The sequence below is a fragment of the Littorina saxatilis genome, linkage group LG11, assembly GCF_037325665.1.
Source record: "Littorina saxatilis isolate snail1 linkage group LG11, US_GU_Lsax_2.0, whole genome shotgun sequence".
NCBI lineage: Eukaryota > Metazoa > Mollusca > Gastropoda > Littorinimorpha > Littorinidae > Littorina > Littorina saxatilis.
This window is the reverse complement of record NC_090255.1, coordinates 4,940,157-4,967,041: the sequence shown is the minus strand read 5'-3', so window position 1 is coordinate 4,967,041 and position 26,885 is coordinate 4,940,157. Positions and strand designations below refer to the sequence as shown.

Genomic DNA, 26,885 nt, shown 5'->3' with positions numbered 1-26,885 from the left:
CAGTATAGGCCAGTCACTGACGAGGGGTGTGTCTGAAACACATGACAGTATAGGCCAGTCACTGACGAGGAGTGTGTCTGAAACACATGACAGTATAGGCCAGTCACTGACGAGGGGTGTGTCTGATACATATGGAGCATGTGTAGAAAGCTTGCCTCACTGAAAGCAAGAGTAGTCACTCTTTCACAACCCATACAAAGTTATTTCCGGAGTTTGTCTATTCTGTTTAGTCAACTTTTCACCCACTTCTCACAGACAAAAGTTGCTTCAAAATTGCCCATGTAAACAGCACTTCACATTAAAAACACACAAAAAAACACACAAAAAAACACTTGGGGTTTGGAGTCAACCAAGAGTCAGTCGAAATAGGGCAGACTGTTCCCATGAATGACTTTTAACATGCTTTTTGTCTTTGCAACTTTTCAGCGACTTCTCACTATGAAAACTTGGTTCAGAATCGTCAATATGAACAGCATTTCATTGAACAATGGTGTTTTGTGTTGGCGAAGAATCAATTTAAAATACGGTGGACTGTTCACATTAAGAACTTTTACATCATTTCGTTGTCCAAACTTTTCAATTACAGTGGAACCCCCCCTTTTAAGAACCTCCAATTTTAGACTCCCTCCTTTTTAAGACCTGATTTTCTCAGATTTTTGAAGGTAACAAAGGGGGGTTCTTCTTCTTCTTCTGCGTTCGTGGGCTAAAACTCCCACGTACACTCATGTGTTTTTTTTGCACGAGTGGAATTTTATGTGTATGACCATTTTTACCCCGCCATTTAGGCAGCCATACGCCGTTTTCGGAGGAAGCATGCTGGGTATTTTTGTGTTTCTATAACCCACCGAACTCTGACATGGATTACAGGATCTTTTTCGTGCGCACTTGGTCTTGTGCTTGCGTGTACACACGGGGGTGTTCGGACACCGAGAAGAGTCTGCACACAAAGTTGACTCTGAGAAATAAATCTCTCGCCGAACGTGGGGACGAACTCACGCTGACAGCGGCCAACTGGATACAAATCCAGCGCGCTACCGACTGAGCTACATCCCCGCCCAAAGGGGGGTTCAACTGTACTTATTCCAATATTTCACCAACTTCTCACTGACAAAAGCTGGTTCAAAATGGTCCTTGTGAGCAGCGCTTAACATACATAATCTTGACCTTAGAGAATACGCTGTGCTTCTGCCAGCAGATACTATCTGGCTTTCTTGGCGGGAGGAGGCATGAGATTGCGGTCAGTCTGGCCGGGAGGTTTGTGTTGATGCTGAGGCTGAGGGTGCCAGCGACAGTTGTTGATGACGTTGAACAGAATGTCCTTGGTGACCGGGTTTCTGATGCTACCACACACACCTGAACAAATTCAATGTGTGAGCATTTGTACAGTTTTATATTAAGAGTGCTCAAAGCAGTACTCTCTGCAATTCTTTTATGAAAAGGTTATGCAACAAAACAGAAAGCGAGAGAGTTAAAAAGCAATAATCCAAATAAAGATACACTGCTAATTTTCCAAAACCCTGAATCAAAACACAAGAATTGTAGGTTATAGGAACGTTTATTATTGAGAAAAAAAACCCGTTACATTTACAAGCACGTCGACCCAGTGATCTTTTAAGCAGACAGACAAACACTTATGACACATATATGATCTTATCTTAGAAACGTGGATGAAACTCACTTGCAAAATGCTGGCGAGGTAATCTCTGATACCGTTTTTCATTAGCTCGCCAGTATCAGAGAGAGAGGGAGAAAGAGAGAGAGACAGAGAAAGAGTATACCACAATCTCTGATACCGTGTGACAACGTGTTATGAAGACTGTGTGCAAATACTAGTTTCTACTAATACAGGCCATAGCCCTCTCATGACAAAAAAACAACCAACGAAAATAAACAAGACTTCTTACTTGCACAACAACCAAACAAACACTTGAAACACTCACCCATGGCAGTGGCGTAACCGTTGGGGAAAGACTTGTCAGTTCGCTGTCTCATGAACTTCCATCCTTTCCCGTCCCACGAACACTCAATGATTTTGTTGTCCAGCTCTCTCAGTTCTTTCGTCACCTGCAAGTCACATCACAAAATGTGCACAATGTAAAAAGCACAACATTCCAAACACTTCTTCGTCTTCTTCGTTCATGGGCAGTATGTGTATGATCGTTTTTACCCCGCCATTGAGGCAGCATACGCCAATTTCGGGGGAAGCATGTAGGGTATTTTTGTGTTTCTATAACCCACCAAACTTGACATGGATTACAGGATCTTTGTGCTTGCGTGTACACATTAAGGGCGTTAAGTCACTAGCAGGTCAGCACATAAGATGACCTGGGAGATCGGAAAAATCTCCACCCTTAACCCACCAGGCGGCTGCAGATGGGAATTGAACTCACGACCTTCCGATTAAGAGGCCGTTGTCTTACCCACTACGCCGCTGCGCCCGTCTATTCCAAACACAAAGCAAGACCAACCTTGCTAGGAACATGGCATATGATATGGGAAGCAAGGTTCACCTCAACAAATTTAATCCTCAAACATATATATTTTTTTTTCTCACATAAAACCCTCTTTTAACAAACTGCCATTGATTTCCCGGCAGACAGCCTTCTTTTTACTTTCCGGCTACATCGAACCTTTTGAACTCATTTGCATAACGAGCCCCTCTTTTAACAAACACGTTTTCATCGCCCCAGAGCCGTTTTGTCTCTAAAAGTCACAAGGCTACAGCGAACTGATGTCAATAATTGTCTCCAAAGACAAAAATACACAAAAAGACAAAAAAGTACTTTTTGGACAAAGTTATCACATCACCAGACAAGTTACTTCCCTTACTTTGTGTATTCTGTGGTGGACAGACGATGCTACGAGTGTACGGTCTTGCGGAAAAAATGCAATGCGTTCAGTTTTATTCTGTGAGTTCGACTGAGCTTGACTAAATGTTGTATTTTCGCCTTACGCGACTTGTTTTTTCTTCTTCACAAAACTCTTTCCCCATTTTTTTGCCCATTGAATATTCGATTTTCATGAAAATGTTTTCCCATAAATTCTTGATTATCATCCAGATTCACAGCAAAATGTTGTATCAACAATTAAGTGAAACTGAAGCGTGCTTACCTTTATTTCTGAGAAAGGAGGATCGTAGCTCCCCACGAACAGGTAACCCTTTGTCTCTGGCAACATGCTGTAAGCAACATACATCAATGTTACCAGTCGTTTCTAAAACATATTTTGATCCTTGTATGCACATAATTATGCATGCAAAAGTATTAACATACAAAGACAAAAAAAAGATGAAAGCTGCTTGTTCATGTCAATGCTTGTTTTTTTCTCTCAGGTGCCAGGAGCATGGTTCCATATATTTCTCGCTTGGTCTATCACCCAAGTCGTATGCATTTAGAGCGTTTACTTCCCTTTGGTTATTTGATTCAAAGACACAATAAGAACTGCACACAAAGGCAGACCTGCACACAAAACATACCCCCCTTAACCCCCCCCCCCCCCCCCCCCACACTTCCAGCCAATCATTTCTAATTCATACTGACCCAAGCTGCTTTTCTTTGCGGATCTTGAGCCTGAAGTCGACAGAGTTGAGATCCGGAGGTTTCCACTTGAGTGTGGCTTTGCAGCGGCCGCACAGGTACGGCTGTTGGGCAGAAGACAACAAAGCTGTCAAGTGGTTGTGTGGTGTTTATATTTGTCACACAGCAGTTTGTCCTGCTAGCCAGATTGACAACTTTTTAAATTTCTTTTTTAAACTAGCCTGCAAAGGACAGAAGAAGTTTGTACAAGTCTGGTTACAGATTGAAAAAAATGCCCATTGTTTGTGTTAACTGATTACAGAATCAAAGATAAATGATTAGCTGTCTTATTCCAAAACGCGTTGGTTTTCTTCTTCTCTTCAGATGTCGAGTGTCTGTGCTTTCAAGTTTTTACATGTGTGTCTACATATCACGCATACCATTAGGAAAACAACGCCAGTATTTAAGAAAAAAATTAGAGGTGACAGGCACAAGCAAAGGCAATGTGACAGACAGACAGACAAACAGATAGACACATAAGAAAACACATAAATATATTTTGACATTGCATGTAAGGCCTAAAAAAAAAATAGGTGTGGTTACGGTAACCCGACCTACCCTATTTTTAGGGGCCGACCCTATAACTTTTTATTACATTTGTCACAAACAAACAAAAAAAACCAGTGCAGAAAACACAATGAAAGCAAAATCGCCCGAGTCGCACACTTATTTCCCTGTCAAGTAGGTTTAATTTGTACACATTAGAAAAAAAAGTTAACAAAAAAAAAGTGATTGCCTACCTTCCTACCCTATTTGTTTTGGCTATGTTACCGTAACCACACCTATTCTTTTTTGGCCTAAGCAGACAGACAGACAGACAGACAGACAGACAGACAGACAGACAGACAGACTTACGTCAGGTACCGGCTGGAAGATGAGACCATCAACCTCATGACTGACTTGACTGGCAAACTCTCCATCCAGTAGCTGAAAGAAAAAATACGTTCAGCATTTTGTGTTAAAAATGTAAAACCTCTTATCCATTAGCAAACTATCTTAAACACCTCCACCACTACCACCACCAACAGAACAACAACAACAAAAATAACAGCCACAACAAGAACAACGCCAACAAAGAAGAAGCGGGTAATACTGCACTGTTTAATCCACAGCTTGGGTGGTTTCTGTCCAGAGTGGTGAACTTTGATATGTTGAATACAACATCAACAACACCAGCAGTGACAGCAGCAACAACAACAACAACAACAGCAACAGCAACAAGCAATGCAGATTTAACTCAGGCAAGAGGAAAAGAGACAGGGAGATCCGGAGTCAGAACAGATCACAGAGAGAGAGAGAGAGAGAGAGAGAGAGAGAGACAGAGAGAGAGAGACAGAGACAGAGAGAGAGAGAGACAGAGAGAGAGACAGAGAATGAGACAGAAAGACTGTAAGAGTGACAACCCCCACCTTCTGTGAAGTGGTGATGTCCCAGAACGGTTTGAGTCGCACGCTGAGAGAGAGAGAGAGAGAGAGAGAGAGAGAGAGAGAGAGAGAGAGAGAGAGACAGAGAGAGAGAGAGAGAGAGAGAGAGAGAGAGAGAGAGAGAGAGAGAGAGGCTATCAGTGACAACCCCCACCTTCTGTGAAGTGGTGACGTCCCAGAACGGTTTGAGTCGCACGCTGAAGGCCTGTGTGGAGCGATCCAAGAGCCCTTGCTGCATCTTGGCGTTGCGCGGACCCACGATCTCCTTGTCGATACACAGCAGTCGTCGGTGGAAGTCTGTCTTCCCCACCTCTTGGCCCTGTTGTGTGTCAAATCAATTTGCTTAAAAACTGAAGGCGTGACAGTGCCGCCTCAACTTTCACAAAAAGCCGGATATGACGCCATCAGAGACATTTATCAAAAAAAAGAAAAAAAGGTCTGGGGATATCATACTCAGGAAGTTTCATGTGAAGTTTCATGACGATCGGTCCAATTGTTGTTTCTGAATCGCTCTACACATACACACAGTCAATTCAAAATCACTGTGAAGAAAATGGATTTTCGTAACATATAAAGCTATCTCCACTGAACTCAATCAGCAGTAAACTTGGAGTTTCCCATCTTGTAAGCCCAATTTCCAAAGATTTGACAAAAAACTGACAGAAAAGCAAACTAAGTCAAAAATGAAATCCTGCAAGCCAGAAGAAATCCACTCCCCCTCCTTCTTCTTCTGGTTTCATGGGCTGAAACTCGCACGTGTGCTTGTGCTTTATTCACCAGTTGGTTTTTACGTAGAGAGTCTGCACAAAGTTGTCTCTGGGAAATAAATCCCTCTTTCTTTTTTTTCTTTTTTTGAAAGCGGACAAACACTCAAGTCCTTAATGGCTCAAAACCGTAGGACTTTTAATATTAATTTTTAACTTAAATCCCTCGCCGAACATGGGGATCGAACCCACGCATACAAAGGAACATGCTGATTTTGAAGCCAGCGCCACTAACTACTGAGGTATTTCCCCGCCCCTAACAGCATCGCATTGTTTGAACAGGAACACTGGAATCGCAAACTCACTTCGAACTTGATGATGTCATAGACGAGGAATCTGGGAACATCCTTCTCATCCACCTTGTCTAAAATCATCTCCTGGAAAACAAAATGTAATAATCTTTGAGTAAAGGAAAAGGATGAGGATAAGGATAAGATTGATATCGTCCTGTGAGGTTACCCTCATGGAAATTCGGGCTGCTTTCTCCCTGGGGAAAGCGAGCTGCCATACAGTATACAGCACTACCCATTTTTTTTTCCCCCGCATGCGTGTATTCATGTTTCCAAGCCCTCAGACTTTCGCTGTGAACTTGGGTTCTTTATCGTGCGCATGCGTGCACACGGGGGTATTCGGACACCGAGGAGAGTCTGCACAAAGTTGACTCTGGGAAATAAAAGTAAAGTTATGCAGCCCTCATCCTGCTGGACTGCAGGAATCTCCAGCCCCTGAGGAGAGAGATCTGGACCAGGCCGGTGCCCCTTCATGAGAAGCTGCATGGACCTGTGGAGGCTCTTCATAAGACCACCAGCTTCATTACCAGAGCTGGACTCCAAGTTTAGCATTGGCGAACGACAAGAAGAAGAAGAAAGTAAAAATTCATCAATAAATTGGAAACAATAATCATCTTTAGTCAAACATTGCATGCCCCTTTAGTCCTTAGAACAATCTTGGTTCAAATTCTGGTTTGAGAAATCTTCACAAACTGCATTGTTTATTAGAATTGTAAAGAGCTTGGAGCTGTGAATCGGGACTTGCGCATAGAAAAGTGATTTATCATTTAGCAATGACCCTGAAGATCAAACACACTTACCCCATCAACGAGCGTATCCTGTATGTGAGCGTTCAGATCTTTTCTCTTGGGGAACTCTAAACCCGGCACGTGGAACACAGCATTGTCTCGGTCGATCATGTACACCTGGTCTTTTCCGTCAATCAGCATTATGTACCTGTACACATCAGCAAATTAGTCTCATGCACAGGTTTCCACACAAAGTAGTTTCAAATACCCATCAAAATGACAATATCAAATATTTACATGTAGTGTTATTTAAAAAAAAAAGTTTTTCTCTTTTTTAAAAATATTTTTTAAATAATTTTTTTTTTAATAGTGCTATTTAACTTTGTTGTTGTGGTTGATAACATGCGTAAAGTATTAAGAATGCAGTGAATACAACGTATGCATCCTGGCAGCTACACTGAAACACATACACACAGACGCATACCCACACACTGACTGACAGACCAACGGACCAACACATGCACACAGACGCATACCCACACACTGACTGACAGACCAACGGACCAACACATGCACACAGACGCATACCCACACACTGACTGACAGACCAACGGACCAACACATGCACACAGACGCATACCCACACACTGACTGACAGACCAACGGACCAACACATGCACACAGACGCATACCCACACACTGACTGACAGACCAACGGACCAACACATACACACAGACGCATACCCACACACTGACTGACAGACCAACGGACCAACACATACACACAGACGCATACCCACACACCGACTGACAGACCAACGGACCAACACATGCACACAGACGCATACCCACACACTGACTGACAGACCAACGGACCAACACATGCACACAAACACATACATTCTTTATCTGAGACACATACATACAGATGCATACATAGGCATATGTACACACACACACAAACATGCACTGACACCTACAGATTTAAAGACATAGACAGACACTGACAGTCTACACCTGTTCACCCGATAATTTGACAGACTAATGGTTAAGTCGAAGAGTAATCTAATGACCAAAACAAATTATCAAGTGGTTATCAATTGCCAACATTCCCGCAAAATGAAATGTCAACAGCGAACGACAAGAAGAAATGCCAACATGAGCAAAACCAACCTAGTTTGTAATTCAATCAAGATGAGTTTAAATTGTGACAGATTGTGTGATTGGTCAGATTACCCGTTATCAATTCTCGATAAACACCAGAAATCCTTTTGAAAATTCTAGTCTGGACACGAATAGAGTATTTATTGTCAAAAATCTTAAAATTGTTTACTCCAAAATTTTAAGGGTAAACAGGATTTCCAGACACACATATAAAATTAAAAGACATAAGATTTTATTACAACCACGTGCAGTACACAGGAATGTTGCTAGGCTTGAGTACATTCAATACATAATACATTCCGACACAACAACCAAACAGAATACTCGAATGAACAAAGAAACAAATAAGAGGATGACGTGTCCTTGCCTTGTGCCATCAGCCTTCCAGCTGACCATGTATGGTTTTTGTTTGAGGAACTCCAGGTTCTGGATATCCATCGACACTGGCTGCGACCCGGGGAACCCTGACCTGAAAACAAACAACACCCGCACTGTGTCATACTTTGTTTTCTTTCAGCATTCTCACAGCTTTCTTGCCTCAGAAGTCTCACAGCTTTCTCCCCTCAGAAGTCTCACAGCTTTCTCCCCTCGCAATTCCCAAACTTGTATTTTCTCAACAACACTTGGTAGCCCACTGTGCTGTGCTATCTCAGGCCCCAAGTTATTCCCCTCAGTCAAGAAAGGGAGACAACTTAATAATGTACAGGGGTCGAATTGATAGTGACTATCATTACTTAGCTGTAAAAAGCTCTGAAAATGCACTCTGAAAGTTAAAGGGATGATATGTAAAACAGAAAAAGGCCCTCAGGTTGCTTCCAACGTTATACGACAAGATTTTGCGTTATAAATAATGCGTCAAGATCCTGGTACAGTGAATTCATTTTCATTTCATTACGTTTTTGGTCCAATCGATGGGAAATTAGGGACGCTTCCTCACAGTGGAAAGCTAGCAGCAACAGAGTCACGCTACCCAGGTGTGTATGTGTATAGGTGTAATTACCTACCTGCACTTATGGCAGAATTACCAAGGTCACAGTGGTGTCTGCGTGTTTAGGTGTAATCAGACACCTGCACTTATGGCAGAATTACCGAGATCTATTTCGTGCAACAGTGGTGACATGGGGGTGGAACATGGATACTGTCTCTGAGTCTGCACATAAAGTTGACCTGTGTCAGGCCTGGTCCGCCCGGATTCGAACCCATGATCCTAGGACCACAAGCCCAGTGCTCTACCAACTGAGCTACCGGGCCCCCATCGATTTGTCTAAGTCGCCAAACAGTCAGATCAATAGTACTGCCTCTAAGGACAACTCACCCTCTCCACTCGGCCATAGTCTGACACCTGCGCTGCACCTGCGACAGTGTGGGTTGTGTTAACACCTGAAACACTCCTGTCACACCATCCGCAAACTTGGCATCCTGCAACACACAGCACTTTGGATTAGTGAATCGTTGCACTTTGCTCATTATTTAGTCTGCTAGTATTTTGCCTGGATCTGTTAGACACATTGATATACATAACATTATGAACAGGTAGGCAAAGAGAACTATGTGTGATACCCAGCTGGCTCCCCTCATACAGCTCTACGTCCTTACGAAGACCATGCCGATCACTCCGATCATCCCCGATTTGAAAAAGTTATCAAATCGGGGCATATCGCCATCAAAATCCAGCACATGGCAAATTAAAAAATCTACATCATGACTGTACTGCGCCACGACTCGGCTACCCTTTTTTTTGTGCAGTTCAAAATAAGCATATGGAGAGCGTGCAGCTTCGCGACCTAGCAGATCCCACCCCGACCAAACCACGCTCCTCCAGATCCTCCCAAGTTCGGCCCACGATTGGCCACGCTCTCGGACACTTTTCCATTGTAGAAGAAGCGCCGTCTATGTGTGACTGGGGTTTATATAAGGTCTTGGAAAAAAGCAGCGGCTAACAAGCAAAAAGACAAAAAGAAGCTTAATAAAAAAAAAAATTAAAACACAAATTGCAAAAATTAAAAGAAAAACGTTAGGCTCACATTTCCCCTTGCTCAACAACCTAGATGATCATTTGACACAACCGTAACCACGACAACAGCTGACCTTTTTGACAAACTCTCGTCGTCTGCCCGGTCCACCACCCTTGGCTTCGTTACTGTTGGTGTTGGCGCTGTCTCCGTTGTCCATCTTGTGGCCATCGTCGTCAACTGTGTCGTCCGACTCTGCAGACACGATACGACAAACATTCACACGCAATACAGTGGTACTCCCCTTTTAAGACTCCCTCCCTTTTAAGATCCTGTTTTCTCAGATATTCTGTTCATAACCTCTGTAAAGTTACCCCCCAGTTCAAGACTCCCATCTTTTTAAGATCTGATTTTCTCATATATTTGAAGGTTTTAAAACTGTAGATGTTGTTTGGAAATAACTCTGTCAAGATTTTATGGGTTATGGAAGAGTTGCTCTTCCTTACTTTTCTTTGAAAACACCGAGGCAAGTTACATCTGGCATTCTAGGCCAATCACTAGCAAGTGAGAGGCGTGTCTCTGTATGTGGTTGATCTGTGCCAGTGAAGTCATGGAAACGACCGATATCCCAGTGAGAATTAGCTCCAATCTGTACTCTACACTATCTACTACCCGTAAAAACGCAATAAAGCTGAATATCGGCATTGCTGATGCAATCACGTCCGTCAGTGCACAGATCGACGACCATTTGTAAAGACATGCCGCTCGCTAGTGATTGAGGCAACAACCTCAAAGAGCTTGAAACAAAAAGCAAGGAAAAGTTCACATCTCAAGAAAAGAAAGAAAAAGAAATGACAGAAAAAAAGACATACCTGTGCACCATTGAGGGAGGGGCGGGGCAGAAGGAGTATCCTCAGGATCACCATAGCGATTGAACAGCTCATCCAGGTAATCCTGTTTGTAGATTCCTGGTGGTCGACTCTGAAAATACAGTGCAACAAAATCCATGAAGACAATCCAATTATGTGTGAGACATTTCTGTTACAGTGGTACCTGTGATGAAAGGACACCCTTGGGACCAGCTAAACGTGTCCCTACATTGTAGGTGGCCTGTCATGACAGGTTTATTTTGGTAGAGATAATAGACAAAGGGAATCCAGAATGTGTCCTTTTAAGGGAGGTGTCCTCTCATCAGAGGGGCAACACATGGCAGGTACCACTGTACAGTCAAAACTGGCTGGTTGCAGTTTGTTTGGTTGTTTGTTCATGGGCTGAAACTCCCACGGCTTTTACGTGTATGACCGTTTTTTACCCCGCCATTTAGGCAGCCATACGCCGCTTTCGGAGGAAGCATGCTGGGTATTTTCGTGTTTCTATAACCCACCGAATTCTGACATGGATTACAGGATCTTTTTCGTGCGCACTTGGTCTTGTGCTTGCGTGTACACACGGGGGTGTTCGGACACCGAGGAGAGTCTGCACACAAAGTTGACTCTGAGAAATAAATCTCTCGCCGAACATGGGGACGAACTCACGCTGACAGCGGCCAACTGGATACAAATCCAGCGCACTACCGACTGAGCTACATCCCCGCCCTGCTGGTTGCAGTTAGAGACACTTATTTCCATGGCTCTTTGCACTATAAAAACTGGTGGTATATTCATTTTAAAGTCAAGTCTTCTTTGCAGAATAAATTCAGTTTGGCATCAAACTGGTACACACATACCAGTTAGACTATTTAACAGACTCTTGGTATGTTCATTTTAAAGTCAAGTCTTCTTTGCAGAAGAAATTCATTTTGGAATCAAACTGGTACACACATACCAGTTAGACTATTTAACAGACTCTTGGTATGTTCATTTTAAAGTCAAGTCTTCTTTGCAGAAGAAATTCATTTTGGAATCAAACTGGTACACACATACCAGTCAGACTATTGAACAGATTCTAAGCCATTATTTCACATGTTATGCATGGAGAATATCATTCTTAATCACATGCATTCATGTTATCTTGGTACAACTCACATGATAAAAAGTGCACAATATGTTGTCAATTCAAAATGAAAAGTACAATCAAGAACCTGACATTAGTGATCTCCCCTGATGTGTTAGCTTTTCAGACACAAAACACACACACACACACACACACACACACACACACACACACACACACACACATACAGAAAAGTGGAGAGACGCATAGGTGTGGATGCAAGAAGTACAGACACAAACATGCCCACACAAAGCATACCTCTGCAAATTTGTTGACAGCAGCTTCCACACTGCAACACAAGATTTCATTAAAATATAAACTAATAATGTAAGAAGTAGCAAGAATAACTAAAATAACTGACAAAATGTACAAGCAAACATCACAAAAACCAACCACTAAAACAAATGTTAAACTGTGAAAAGAACCGGCAGCATTCTTGCAAAGGTAGAGGTGTAGCAAACAACAGCTGTACACACTATCCGCATCTTTTCATTTGCCAATCGATGAATTCCAGAAATAACTCTGCCGGATTTGTATGGGTTGTGAAAGAGTGAGTACCGTATTTGACGGATTACAAGACGCACCGTTTTATAAGCCGCACCACTGACTTTTAACAAAAAAATTGGGACGAGCCACGTATAGGCCGCGTCACTATATTAGCCGCCGTCGAAAAAATATAATCAGATCGTGTCAATCAATCAAAACAACCAGGCAAACGAAAGTACGGTATTTGGCGAAATCGGCTCCGAGAATAAACAAGTGAAACAAAGAAGAAAAGTGAAAAAGTTTAAAGAAAAATATCACACACACAATTTGTAACCAACACACACATGTAGTCCCGCCCAGAATAAGCTGTTTTGGGATGATTTACGACTTTTGCGCACATTTCGAGCAGACGAAAACACAACATGGCGGCTCTCGCTCCTCCAACTATCGCGAGACACAAAAAAACGAAATCTCGCGCGCGCAAGATCCTGATACATCCAGTGTTTCTCTGTACGCTATCTTGTCACGCGACTTGTAGTCCGTCAAATACGGTACCCTTGCTTTTTTTTGGACAAATAATCGGCACGTGGTTCCTGTACACATGTTTCAGAAAAAGTTTCCCCATGTGACATATTTCCCCTGTGACACTACAGACCGGTCACTAGCAAGGGTGTGTCTCATACACCTGTACAGGAACCCCATGTCAATTATTCGTCCAAGAAAAATCAAGGGTACTCACTCTTTCACAACGCATACAAACCTGACAGAGATATTTCCGAACATTGTCTATTTGGTACATTTTTAACTTATGATGATTAAAACTAGTCCTGCATTGCTCTTCTACACAGTCCCACCTCAATTCTTTTTCAAATGAACCACATTAGAAGTACTTATCCATGGTATCTAGAGTGGTTGCAAACTTCAGCCACTTGTTCCAATAAAGCCTTGTTTACAGGGGTCACATGGCATAGAAGTTCTATTAGAACGTTTTAATGAAATGACATTGCAATGAATATTTTAGTTGGGGTACCAAAGGTTGTTGCAATATTTTTTTGGCACAGTTTATATTAATTATTGTTTTAAGTTTGCCTCATAGTCATAGGCAGGTTTCATGGTATTAGGCCATTTTGATAGTCTCAGATTTGCTTAGTCTTTTAAATCCATATCTGTGAGAATCTGCTGTATTTGTTGTATTAACATGCAAACTAGTTGTTGTTTAAATACTTTTTTGAAAATAAAAGTTGAAATTTTTGATAATGTGTTTATTTATGTGCGTGTGAATGGTGGCGATCGTCAAAATACGGACGGATGAATTTACTTTTGCCACAGCATCACTAAACAAAGAACTAAATTCCAACACACACATGCACAAGTATCAATGCTGTGGTGGTTGAGAGTGCCAGAACACATTGAAATGATTGTTTTTCAACAACAATCGATATCCATAACACAAATTCTAACTTATACTAGCTCCGCAAAAAAAATGTATGGGGATTCGGATCTGTCCGTCCGCATAGCGATATCAAGAGCATCGAAACTAATTGTGATTTCACAGGACAAAAACACAAGTTTACCTAATTTTGTATACTGTAAATACAAGTTTGTGCACCCTTGAAGTGAGTTATAATGTTGCCGAGGTCAATTTGCCCTTGATCGACGCACGGTGACCCGAGTTTCAAAGTTGCGATCCAGTCCGTCTAAACAATGTAACGATCGCCACATTTTTCTTTTCATTCAAAAACTAACCGTTTGGGGAGGAAGTGACCTCACGTTGTTTTACGTTGACGCTCGCGCTCGACAGAAAAAGACCGCAACAGTTTTTCAGTTAAAAAAATCGCAAAGTAATTACATTTTCTGAGGTTTTCTAGTGTCCGTCTAGTAACAATCGCCACTCTAGCGATCGCCACTGAGTGTTGAAGTCACATTTAACTCCATTTTCGACTGTTTTAAGAAACTATTTTGACGCTCAATCGTCACGTTTCAGTGTCGAAACACGTACTGTGCATTTGCAATCAGCCGGTGTGTCCAAACTGAAATGCGAGTGATGCCTCGATTTGTGGCGATCGCTCACGTGGTTGACGGACAGAAATACCTTCTTAGGGGGTAGGGGAACAGTTACTCCTCCATACAATAATGGTGTTTACAAATGATTGCAAACTTGTCTCTTTATAAACTGTTCAGACATGTCTTCTCTTCAATAATTTTCAGTTTTGCTCGGTTTGTTAATCAGGAGCACCCTGCAGTAAATGTTTCATCTGTGACAATGCTCGAAATGTTGACGTAATTCCAATGCCCATATCCTTCTCTTGTTACCTCATCTAGCCAAAACCATTGAAGATAGAAAGACATTTATTGAACAAACTAGATGCACAACACCAGTCTTAACACGTTTTGGTCTTACATGTATATGAAAATATTGATGGCCATGAAATGGTTTGAAAAAAAAGACGGTTTTTTCCTTCAAAACGGTCTAGGTCTGCCGGAAGTCGTATATTTTCAAACCATTCATTTGAGAATCAATATTTTAATATACATACAAGAACAAAACTTGTTAAGAATGATGTGGGGCATATTTTTTGTTCAATAAATGTCTTTCTATCTTCAACGGTTTTGGCTATATGAGCTATATGCATGCATAGGATGACCGTATTGCTTTTTTTGCGTTTTCAGGGTAAGCCGCTTTGCGCCTGGTTTTTAGATATAAATAAGGACCAGGACTATAAAAAAAATTACTGTTTTTAGTTGTAACAAACTCACTTTGTTGGAAAAACATGTCCTTTGAATTGTGTGCCAACATTTATTTTGTAGAATTTGAGTGTGTAAATAGTAAATTGCTGAACACAATACTGTGAAACCTGCCCATAGTCATACCTCCAACACAGTTTTTCCACAAGGTAGCTGACGATGAGAAAACCTGTTCTGTTGAATCCGTGAGTGCAGTGAACACCTGAAAAAAGAAAAATGGAACTATAGGTTAACACTTACAAACCGCGGAAATGTTATTCAATACCACAATAAGAACTACGAAAACAGACACTTGAGCAAAAATAAAATAATAAAATGTTGCTAAATTCAGTAACTACTCACTGACCTACAGCTGCAGTCCCGCATGATCTTTAAATGACCAATTTGAACCCAATCCCCCTCTGAGTGCCCAATTATTAACCCACTCAAAAACCCATGATGCAGACCCCAGAACAAAATGCTATCTATGACATAGATAGATAGATAGATAGATAGATAGATAGATAGATAATTTATTGCCAAGTGTACAATACATGAATGAACATAAAACATACACGAGGAAAGCAGCTTGCTGTGTGATAAAAACAAAAATAAATAGCATTCATACATCACTGGCGCATAGCATACATACATGGGTAAGACAATTTGGTATCACAGTAACTAATACATACACTATACAGACATGGTGAGAACTATGAAACTCTAAGAGCTATCGGAACCCCTAGGACCCCCCCCCCCCCCACCACTCCCCCCCCCCCCCCTCTCCAACCCCTGTTCCCGAACTGAACATGTTCCATACTGATAAAATGTACCTCTAAAACAGCACATAAAAATAAACTCTTCCAACACGTCACAGTGGTTAAAGAACGACTAAAACTACTAAAACATACTACCCATATCAGTTTCTGTTTCTACCGGCTTCCTGTGAGGTTTGAGCGTTTATAATTTCAGAAAACTTGCAGTGATACTTTGCCATGATGTCTTTATAGTCTAAAATTGATGGAGTTACTTCCCATGTCACAAGAGGCATAGAGCTAATTGCCAGAGGAAGGTATCCCCAAACAAGATCAAAACTAACATGAAGGCCCATTCAATTCTTAACAGTCCACAATCTAATACAGTGGAACCCCCCTTTTAAGACCTAAACAAATCTGAGAAAATCAGGTCTTATAATGGAGGGAGTCTTAAAATGGGGGTACATTTACACAGGTTATGCCTAAAAAATAAATAGGTGTGGTTACGGTAACCCGACCTACCCTATATTTAGGGGCCGACCCTATAACTTTTTATTACATTTAAAAAATAAAAAAAAAATGAAAACAAGAAAACGAGTGCAGAAAACGCAATGAAAGCGAAAGCGCTCGAGTCGTCATGCAGACGACAGACGATGCAAGGGAAATAACTCCTTCTACTAAAAAGGCCCAACAGACGCTTGCTATGACAAAAATGGCGGCATCTTCTTCGGTTGCGAGTGCTACACGCTTGGTTGCTCTGCTAATGGCAAAGTGCGACCACCAAAATGAAACAAATAGAATAAAAAAGTTTTTAAAAAAAAGAAGTGATTGCCTACCTTCCTACCCTATTTTTTTTGGCTATGTTACCTTAACCCCTTGACTGCCTTAAGACGGGTATACCCGTCATGTGCCAGTGCAGCCGCAGCGCCTACGTGACGGGTAAACCTGTCATCTCAGTTCCGGGATTTTCCAGAAATGCTACGTCACTGCTGACACACAAATACCAGCCAATGGCTTGGTAGGATACCTCACTCTCATGAATAAACATAAGTGGTGACGCGGTTTTGCGTCTGAAGGCTATTTTCGGCCTTGGCGGCAGAGAAGAGGAGAGAAAGCTCGACTCGTCAAAATGGCTAACGGTGACAGTCGACCGGGCCCTAGTAGGGAAAAACAAAGACGGACTGACGCTATAGGCGGTGCAAATGATTATAGATACTGACAGGGGAAGGGGGAGATCTTCTTTCGGACGATTCGTTGGAAACAGGTAGATGACAGTGATTATGATCCTTTCTTCGAGCAAGCAAAACAGCCACCTGTATTAGATCCACAGGCACCGGACCGATTTTTCAAAAGTTCATATTTGAACATCATTATAAGCCAAACTAATCATTATTTCCATGTTTAGACACTAAAAACAGATTCTTGGTTCAATTTCCTTTAAACATAACATAGGTTTTACTTACCTACCTACTGCCAGTTTGAAGCTAGATTTGTGTGTGAATTATTACACCCCGAACTCCAAAATTCCCTGGCAATCAGGAATGCACATAAGTTTTGATTGGCAGCGAAAGGGTTAACCACACCTATTTTTTTTTGGCCTTATGAACAAAATGTCTGAGAAATGAGGGTCTTAAAAAGGGTGAAGTCTTAAATTGGGGTGGGGGGTGGGGGGGGGGGTGGGTGGTGGGTGTCTTAAAAGGGTGTTCCACTGTAGTCCACAATCTAACAGGCTAGATCTCCACGCTCACCTATGATTTCCAGAGGTTTCTGCTGAACGAAGCGCTCGCAGAGATCCATGAAGGTTTGAGCCTGTTCCTGTGTGGGGGTCTCGGAACGACTGCAAATCAACACATGTCTACTTCAAGAATCCGTCAAATATTTGTACACAGCCGTTAACACATGCGTGCGTACACACATAGACATCAAGTGAACAGTTGTTTTACACACCCGATACTGACTTACAAAACTAATATTAATTAATGCATTAAAATAATTCTTTCTATGTGTAACCGAGTGTCTGAACACAACAATCACCTTTGGAGGCGAAGTCCAATCAACCAGGATTGAAAATTTTAGAGCGAATTTCTTAGCCCTATAAAAACTGTTATGGTTACGCAAAGGAAACCGAGAACATACAAGGAGAGAGCAGCAGCCAGACCCTATCACAAACAGAACTCTACAATTCACAGATGTCGGCAGCGTATATGAAACGTCAAGCTATAAATAGCTCGCGTTCTCAACGGCCGACAACTGCAGAGTCTGAAGTGAAGGTTGACGCGGTAGTCTCCTTGTCACATATGTTTGAGGATAAGTTACTTGTTCATTTTAATGCTTGTTATTCTTTCAGGTGCAAGGAGATTGGCTCCACATAACTCTCATTTCATGTGTGGATTTGGAGTGCTGCCTTACGCCCCTTTGTTTCTCACAACTTTCTATGAATGAAAAAAGAAAAGAAAATTAAAACATTGTTTGCAACCATTTGCTTCCTTTTTTCAGACCTTGGTTGTTGTTGTTGTTGTTGTTGTTGTTGTTGTTGTTGTTGTTGTTGTTGTTGTTGTTGTTGTTCCTATTTTTGTTATGACCCAGTTATTTAGAGTTTCTCTTTATGAAATCTGTCAATTGTAGTATGCGGTTTCACTTAAATTCTCTATATTTTAAAAAATTAAACTTTTCCTGTATTTGGGGAGTTCAGAGAAGTAACTGTACTGTGCACCATTTCACAAACATAATTTAACGTGTTGTTTCTTTCTCTCATACGAGACAAATAATTTGTTTGTTGGTTTGTTTGTTTGCTTAACGCCCAGCCGACCACGAAGGGCCATATCAGGGCGGTGGTGCTTTGACATATAACGTGCGCCACACACAAGACAGAAGTCGCAGCACAGGCTTCGTGTCTCACCCAGTCACATTATTCTGACACCGGACCAACCAGTCCTAGTACTAACCTCATAATGCCAGACGCCAGGCGGAGCAGTCACTAGATTGCCAATTTTAAAGTCTTAGGTATGACCCGGCCGGGGTTCGAACCCACGACCTCCCAATCACGGGGCGGACGCCTTACCACTAGGCCAACCGTGCCGGTACGAGACAAATAATGAAACGTTACCCTTTGCATTGTACTTTGACGTAGCGACATTCGTATTCCTCCTCCACCTTCTTGCTGTTGTAGAACCTCTTGGTGTTGGTCAGATCGATCAGTAAGCCCATCTTCACCTGAAATAAACATGAAAGTTGAAACCTCTTTTTATTAAGCCTCTCAGTGTTGGTAGTTTTTTGTTTTCTGTGTTGTTGTCCCAAGGACAGACTGTAAGAAAAGGCCCAGCCTTAAATCTTTATTCTTCTAAAAATAAAGTTCAATCTCAGATCTATCAGTAAGCCCATCTTCACCTGAAATAAACATGAAATCTCCTTGTAAACACTAAGAACATCTTGTTTCACAGACAGAGTGATTCCTGCTTCTTTCAGTTTCTAACCATCAAAAGCTGAGTGTTGAATGCAAGAGAGAGAGAGAGAGAGAGAGAGAGAGAGAGAGAGAGAGAGAGAGAGAGAGAGAGAGAGAGAGAGAGAGAGAGAGAGAGAGAGAGAGAGAGAGAGAGAGAGAGAGAGAGATTCAAATTCAAAACTTTAATACAAAGGGATAAAGGTTTTAGGCGATGCCTAATCTTCCAACCTGTCCCTTTTAGACATGCATACATGACATACATTACATTTATATATTTATATAACATGTTTTAAACAGCCAAACGAATAACTAATTAACTAAGAATTTGTAATCAGGTTAAAACCAACAAAAACACTAGCTATAATACCGTGGTTCATAGATTAATAAAATGATGATTAAGATGTGATGCAGTAACAGTTATGATTTTCAAGTGTAGGGAGAGAATTATTTTTGACAAAGATATTTTCGAGAGAGAGAGAGAGAGAGAGAGAGAGAGAGAGAGAGAGAGAGAGAGAGAGAGAGAGAGAGAGAGAAAGAGAGAGAGAGAAAGAGGAAAAGAGAGAGAGCGAGAGTGAGAGAGAGAGAGAGAGAGAGAGAGAGAGAGAGAGAGAGAGAAACAGACTTGCAGAAAAAAAAAAGAGAGACAGAGAGTGAGAGAATTGTTGAACATGAAAGGGAGACAAGTCTGAAGCAGAAGAATCTTTGTTTCTTCAGAGAAGAGCAGATTGAAAGACACCTGTCTTTTCTCGAAATCTACCTTTATGGTCAAAAGACATGGACAATAGTCCCCGTGGTGGAAATGGTGGTTGGTAATGGTAGAAAAGACAATGTCTGAAATACAAACAGTAAGCAAGACAGAGTCCATGAAACTACAGACACACACACACACACACTGACACACACACACAGTGACACACATACACAGTGACACACACACACACACTGACACACACACACAGTGACACACATACACAGTGACACATACACACACACTGACACACACACACACTGACACACACACACACTGACACACACACACAGTGACACACATACACAGTGACACACACACACACAGTGACACACATACACAGTGACACACACACACACACACACAAACACACTGACACACACCTTGTATGTTTTCAAAGACTGAAACAGCATGTCCAAGCTGAAGCGACTCTCCTCTGGTACCTGGTCGTCATAGCGACTGTCCAGCGGTGTTTTGAAAGCAATAAATTTATCTGCAAACAAGAATAACATTGCTTCAAAAACATTTCTGTTAAAGTGTCATTTGTTACTACATGTAGTGTTATACTGTTAATGTATCATTTGTTACTTGCGTTATACTGTTAATGTATCATTTGTTACTAGTGTTATACTGTTAATCATTAATGTATCATTTGTTACTTGTGTTATACTGTTAATGTATCATTTGTTACTTGTGTTATACTGTTAATGTATCATTTGTTACTTGTGTTATACTGTTAATGTATCATTTGTTACTAGTGTTATACTGTTAATGTATCATTTGTTACTTGTGTTATACTGTTAATGTATCATTTGTTACTAGTGTTATACTGTTAATCATTAATGTATCATTTGTTACTTGTGTTATACTGTTAATGTATCATTTGTTACTAGTGTTATACTGTTAATCATTAATGTATCATTTGTTACTAGTAACTAGTGTTATACTGTTAATCATTAATGTATCATTTGTTACTAGTAACTAGTGTTATACTGTTAATGTACCATTTGTTACTAGTAACTAGTGTAATGTACCATTTGTTACTAGTAACTAGTGTTATACTGTTAATGTACCATTTGTTACTAGTAACTAGTGTTATACTGTTAATGTACCATTTGTTACTAGTAACTAGTGTTATACTGTTAATGTATCATTTTTGAACTAGTCTGCTTTTAACTACAGTCTTGTTGTTCTTCTTCTTTGTTCATGCACTGAAACTCCCATGTACATTTGTTAGCATGAGTGGGTTTTTACATGTTTTACCCCCCCCCCCCCCCCCCCTCCCGCCATTTAGGCAGCCATACGCCCCTTTCAGGGGAAGCATGCTTTGTGTTTTCGTGTTTCTGTAACTACATTTGAATCTGTCTTTAATGACCACCTAAGAGACTGACCAACAGTGGTCATTAAGGTCTATGACAGGCAGGTAGACACTACTATGGAAGGGTGAATTATTTGGAGAGAAAAAATTAACCTGTCAGGAATCCTTTAGCTTGGATGTTATGGAGGTGTTCACCAGGGCAGGTCTGACTGTAGAGTGCGTTTACGGTCTGTTTACGGTAACCCGACCGACCCTATTTTTTTCGCGCGACCCTAGACTTTTTTTTGGCAATTGGGAAAAAAATAAAAAAATAAAAAAATAAAAATAACGTAAAAATATGGTTTTTTGGAGAAAATAAAAAAAATAAAAAAAAATCCCGACCTACCGACCCTATTTTGTTGGCCTATGTTACCGTAAACAGACCTATTTTTTTTTTGGCCTTAACTACTAGTCTGTACGGTACTGAATAATGTACAGAAAAATAAAGAAATAAACAGAAAAATGAAATAGGATTTCTGTGGTGAAAACCCCCAAAACATGAACAGCTTGATAATTCATTGTGATGAGACAGTCTGTTTGACGATATGAACAACAAAACCCCCAAAACTGAATAAAACGCAAATTATGATGGAACAAATTCCGAAAGTATGACTAATTTTTGACTTTCCCTCGATCAGTCAGACCTGTTTACCCCCCCAAATGAAAATCAGGAATGCAACTGGTACTTTTCCGTAATTTGAGGCATCTTTGAGTAATCTTTTTTATCAACCATAAACCAGCTCGAAAACGATTAAACGACACGTTAATTCGCGCGCTACCATGCAAAACAAGTACAAAATTGATAACCATGTTTAACAGTATTGTACTACACACACAGAAGCTCGATCACACACACCACAAACACACAACACAAGACACCTGATATATATATGCAAGTTAACAAAGACAAGTTTACTTTATCTAAAAAAAGAAACCACCCACAGTATTCAGGGGCGGAGCAAGAGACCTAGAGGGGTGGGGGGGGGGGGGGGGGGGTTACAACCTGGGGTCCAGGGGTTGGGGGGTCTGGCTGAAGAATTTTAGCTATTTTATTAACAATTTGTGGCTTATCCTTGATTTTAAACATGATAAACTGGTGTCAGCAGCCACTCATTATTTCTTAAGTTAGTATTAAATAATGGCAATTTATCTTCATTGATATCTGCTCCCGACAACAACAAAAATTTCACAGACTGAAGTTTTGTGTTTTTTGTTGCTTTTTTGACAGCAAGGGGGGGGGGGGGGGGGGTGGGGTCCAGAACCCCTGTAACATCCCCCCCACCCCCCACCCCTCTACTCCGCCCTTGGACTATTTACAGTCAAGATGCATGTGAACAAAACAAACCACCTTACATTCTGTCACATCAGACATCCTGCATTAAAACCAGTCATAATAACTCTCTCCAGAAGCTACCTTTAATTTTAGAGGACCGATTCGTTTATTTCATTTAAACATTTTGTTGTAAGTTTTTCGATTCAAAGAACAGTGATCTTTGCTATATTGGAGAAAATATTAATGGAGACTTGAATTTTGGCAACAGCGCAAGTCACTGATGAGCGCGACCATAGACCTACATCTATGTCTCTGGCGCGACTGACCGTAGTGAGAGATCGGTTCGCAGGTCTGGGAGATTCTGTGGAAGTAGAGACCTAGGTCAAATAAACTCGATGCGAAGCAGGCTCATGTTTTGCCAAACATAATTTCGTGTTTTTGTTTGTTTCCATGTTCATTTGTGTACTGCATTTTGTTAAAACTAATGCTGCGTCTAACCTCGGGACACGTGCCGCGACGTGACTCGTATTCTAACTGACTAGCTTTGTTGTTGCACTGATCTCAAGTCGATCGCCAAAATGAATGTGGTTCGCTCTTCTTAAACTTCACCAGACACCGCCACTTGACTTAATAGTTTTGCCGATATTTCTTTACAACTTTCGCTTTTTTGGTTGGCATTTCGTTCCCACAGAGATCGGCCCTATATTACCCTTCGGACCAATGTCGATCTCAAAACCGCGGAATCCGACAAATACCTTGCTGTGCACATGCGCAGAAAAGGCTGTTTCGGTCAGCCTTGAAATCACAGTCCTGGTGACTACCACAATTTTGACTTCGAATTTTCACGCACGAAAAAGGTTCTCTTGACCGCAATTTCCGAAATTTTTGGTAGATTTCCGTAATACCGGAATTTAGACCCCAAATCCATAATAATTCCGGACAATCCGGGAGGGTAAACAGGTCTGCAGAGTCCATGTCCAACCTTTCAATATTTAAAACTGTACTAGCATAATGCTAGAGTTTCAACGAGTACAACCAGGTGTGATTTTAATGGTTCATAAAATGATGTTTAAAAACCTACCCAACCAAAAATTCTGATACTAATACTGATAGCATTAAATCTTGATGAATTTTCAGGTGGAAAAATCAGTACGCATAAATTTACAACCAGAGGTCTATCTTTTGACTGACTTCCCAATAAGTTAAAAATACAGTGGAATCTCCCCCAATTTAAGTCATAAGACTCCCCCCTTTTTAAGACCGGATTTTCTCAGATCCTATATTCATAGGGCCTAAAAAAAAATATAGGTGTGGTTACGGTAACCCGACCTACCCTATTTTTAGGGGCCGACCCTATAACTTTTTATTACATTTGTCAACAAAAAAAAAAAAAAAAAAAAACCCGTGCAGAAAACGCAATGAAAGCGAAAGCGCTTGAGTCGCAAACTTATTTCCCTGTCAAGTAGGTTTAATTTGTACACATTAGAAAAAAAAGTAAAAAAATAAAAAAAGTGATTGCCTACCTTCCTACCCTATTTTTTTTTTGGCTATGTTACCTTAACCACACCTATTTTTTTCTGGCCTAGGTCTTAAAAGTGTTTTTATTAATGTACCACAACTGAAACATTAATGTATGAAAACGAAAATGTATACCTTGTAAAAGGGCGCTCTTGCGTGGACAGTGGAGCCACCTGGGGGGGATCTGCATAGGGTTGTAATTCTTACTCATCCTGATCACTAGCGTCGATCACAACCAGTGGATAAGTCTGTAACATACGGCCAAGAATCACATTTCAAGTGTTGAAATAGAAATCACAAATTAACGTGATTGCCTATTGTATTAGTATGAGTACTATTACTACTAGTATTATTAATATTATTTCTCTAGCCTCTAGAGATCTTTAAATTTTTAATGAAATAAGTTGCACTATGTTATTTTTAATGATGGCAACATATCAGCTATGAGTTGATTAAATCCATAAGTAAGCCAAAGTACTGTCCCAACAAGTTATTAGAATGCTTTAATGTGTAGTGATTACGCAAATGACTAAACAAGACTCTATAGTCTTGTCTGCAAATTTGAACTTGAATGTGCAGTTATTGGTAAATGTTGTTAAATTATTTGCAATTTCTTGCTCAGAACAGCTTGTGCAGTACTTGAAACATTAAACATTGCTTTAATCAATAGCATCTGGAGCCGAACAAGCAGGGGATACATCACATATGTTGACACTAAATTATTAATTTAATGTGATCATTTGATACATGTACGAATCTAAATCACTTCAGAATCTGTCCGAACAAAAATGAAACGTGATATTGGAATTTTACATAAAATGTGTAGCGTTCCTTGTTGTCAGTGGATGCTTTATTCAAATGGAATGTGTCCTTCGTGAAGACAGGACAAAACTAGGGGGATAAAAACATTAAATTTTGAGGCATAGAGTGATAGACGCAGTTTGTGGGGGACGAGTTCGTTCTCTGTTGGAACTCTAAATTTTGCAGATGTGCGCGATGGACGCTTGGAAATAAGCATGAATGAGCTCAACTGTATCATGTGTGTCGTTATTTATTCAAGAAACCCACCGATTGGGAGGTTAAAGTTGACAAAATGTGTATAGGTTCAACCGCCAAGCACAGTCTCTACCCGCTGGGGGAAATCCAATGAACCTATTCTTCCGGAAGTGATGTGAGAGTTATCTTTCCTGAAGCGTCAATTTACACAAAACTATTGCAATATATCAGATATTTTAAAGGCCGAGATAAGATAAGATAAGAAAACTGTAATGTCCATTTTCACTGTTTTACATAAACATGGAAATTTTTCTTTTGGCACCACATCGCATTTGTTGTTGTCAGTCTTTGGTGACTAGTCACTAAATAGCAATTACTGATTTTACTGTGATCAGTTTAACTTGACGTGCAGATTAGAACTGTCGGACAATTCGCTCCCCTAATCGTGACCATTTCAAACATGCACGGAGACACAGACACAAAGTTTCTGGTAAACTGATAAAGGGTGCCTAATCCGGCTCCTAATGTGGACCACTTACTGTTCTGACAAACTGACACTCAGTGAGTGCTATAGCGCTCAAACGTCACACTTTCAATTACCACGATCAGTTTACCCTATCGAGTCAGGATAGCTTGCACGTGTCAAAACAGTTGCGGGCACACAAACCGTCATCAATTTGATCAAAACCGTTTGGCTTTTTCACTTTGTGACTATACTTCTGGCAGCGTTCACTCTAAATGCCTAGTGTCTGCCAACAGACCGACAACTGTTTGGCAGTGTTGGTCCCCGGCGTCTCATCTCGCACAAACAAGAAATACAATCTGAAACTGAGCCACGGTAGGCCTATGAGTGTGTGTACCCTAGTATATATATATGGATCACTTTTAACAAATAGAGGAAAATAACAGATAGACTAGTTTCAGTCTTGCCGCTTTAAATAAGCTTGCTGAAACTAGCCCGGGATCAAGCTGTCAAAAAGAAAAATATCAAACTGTCTTCTATACGTGAAAGTTGATGATTTGCATTTATTTTCAGTCTCTGAATTTAATGTTTTCTTTAGTTTTATGTTGTGCTTCAAATAATCTTCGCGAAATAAATAAATCTGATGCATATCTGAACTTCAGTCTAACACATACACAGAGATGTATCATGTTATTTTGGAGTACAATGGGCTTTTGCAATCATTGGGCAGACTGAAAACACACAGAGAGCGGCCGGCAAACAGGAAGTGCAGACAGATGAATATTTTACTTAACCGCAACGTCGACGAGGTAAATAAAGGAAAAGGAAAAAGAAAAACAAGTTTAAATCATTATCTTTTAAGATTCACTGAAATATTTTTTTAAAGGATTTTGTCCTGTCACCAATTTATGAGGAGTCAGGAAAGACAATCCGCCTGTCCCCGTTCCTGTTTGAATGCAAGTGAGAACGTGTAGTTTTTCGGGAAACGTCAGTGGTGGGATCTTGTGTCAGTGTGTGCATGTGTGTGTGCCGTGTGTCACGGCGTGCGTGCATGATGTTGCCGCGTGCGTGCGTGTGTATGACTTTGCCATGTGTGTGTGTGTGTGTGTGTGCGTGTGTGTGTGTGTGTGTGTATGTACATTTAGTATACCTGCGTGCGAGCCGCGTTTCAAGTCGTGCATGTCCTGTTTTCTGAGCCGGAACGCATTGACTTTCCAAAAGTTGTTCGTGGGCA

At 40.9% G+C, this 26,885-nt stretch overlaps 1 protein-coding gene across 1 annotated transcript; it reads right to left on the bottom strand.

Annotated features, from left to right (window-relative positions):
• LOC138979460 (mRNA-capping enzyme-like) lies at positions 1-25,345 on the bottom strand. Its single transcript, XM_070352180.1, has 19 exons — positions 25,261-25,345; positions 24,328-24,440; positions 20,428-20,537; positions 18,961-19,067; positions 17,603-17,691; positions 15,247-15,322; positions 12,148-12,178; positions 10,770-10,878; positions 10,034-10,152; positions 9,261-9,364; positions 8,313-8,414; positions 6,854-6,989; positions 6,069-6,140; positions 5,154-5,318; positions 4,431-4,502; positions 3,540-3,640; positions 3,112-3,178; positions 1,941-2,064; positions 1-1,353 (listed from the first exon to the last, which is right to left on the bottom strand). Exons 2-19 carry the CDS (start codon positions 24,401-24,403, stop codon positions 1,199-1,201), a joined length of 1,815 nt encoding a protein of 604 aa, XP_070208281.1. The 5' UTR covers positions 24,404-24,440; positions 25,261-25,345; the 3' UTR covers positions 1-1,198.
• Between the last annotated feature and the right edge of the window lie 1,540 nt (positions 25,346-26,885).

What these genes read in the sequence shown, in the direction of transcription:
- LOC138979460 (XM_070352180.1), bottom strand. Translation starts at nt 24,403, where the DNA reads ATGAGTAAGAATTACAACCCTATGCAGATCCCCCCCAGGTGGCTCCAC. An exon ending in ACGTCACCACTTCACAGAAG is followed by an intron (nt 4,503 to 5,153) that starts GTGGGGGTTGTC and finishes TTTTTCTTTCAG; the next exon opens with CTACTGGATGGAGAGTTTGC. An exon ending in CTCCTTTCTCAGAAATAAAG is followed by an intron (nt 2,065 to 3,111) that starts GTAAGCACGCTT and finishes TGTGACTTGCAG; the next exon opens with GTGACGAAAGAACTGAGAGA.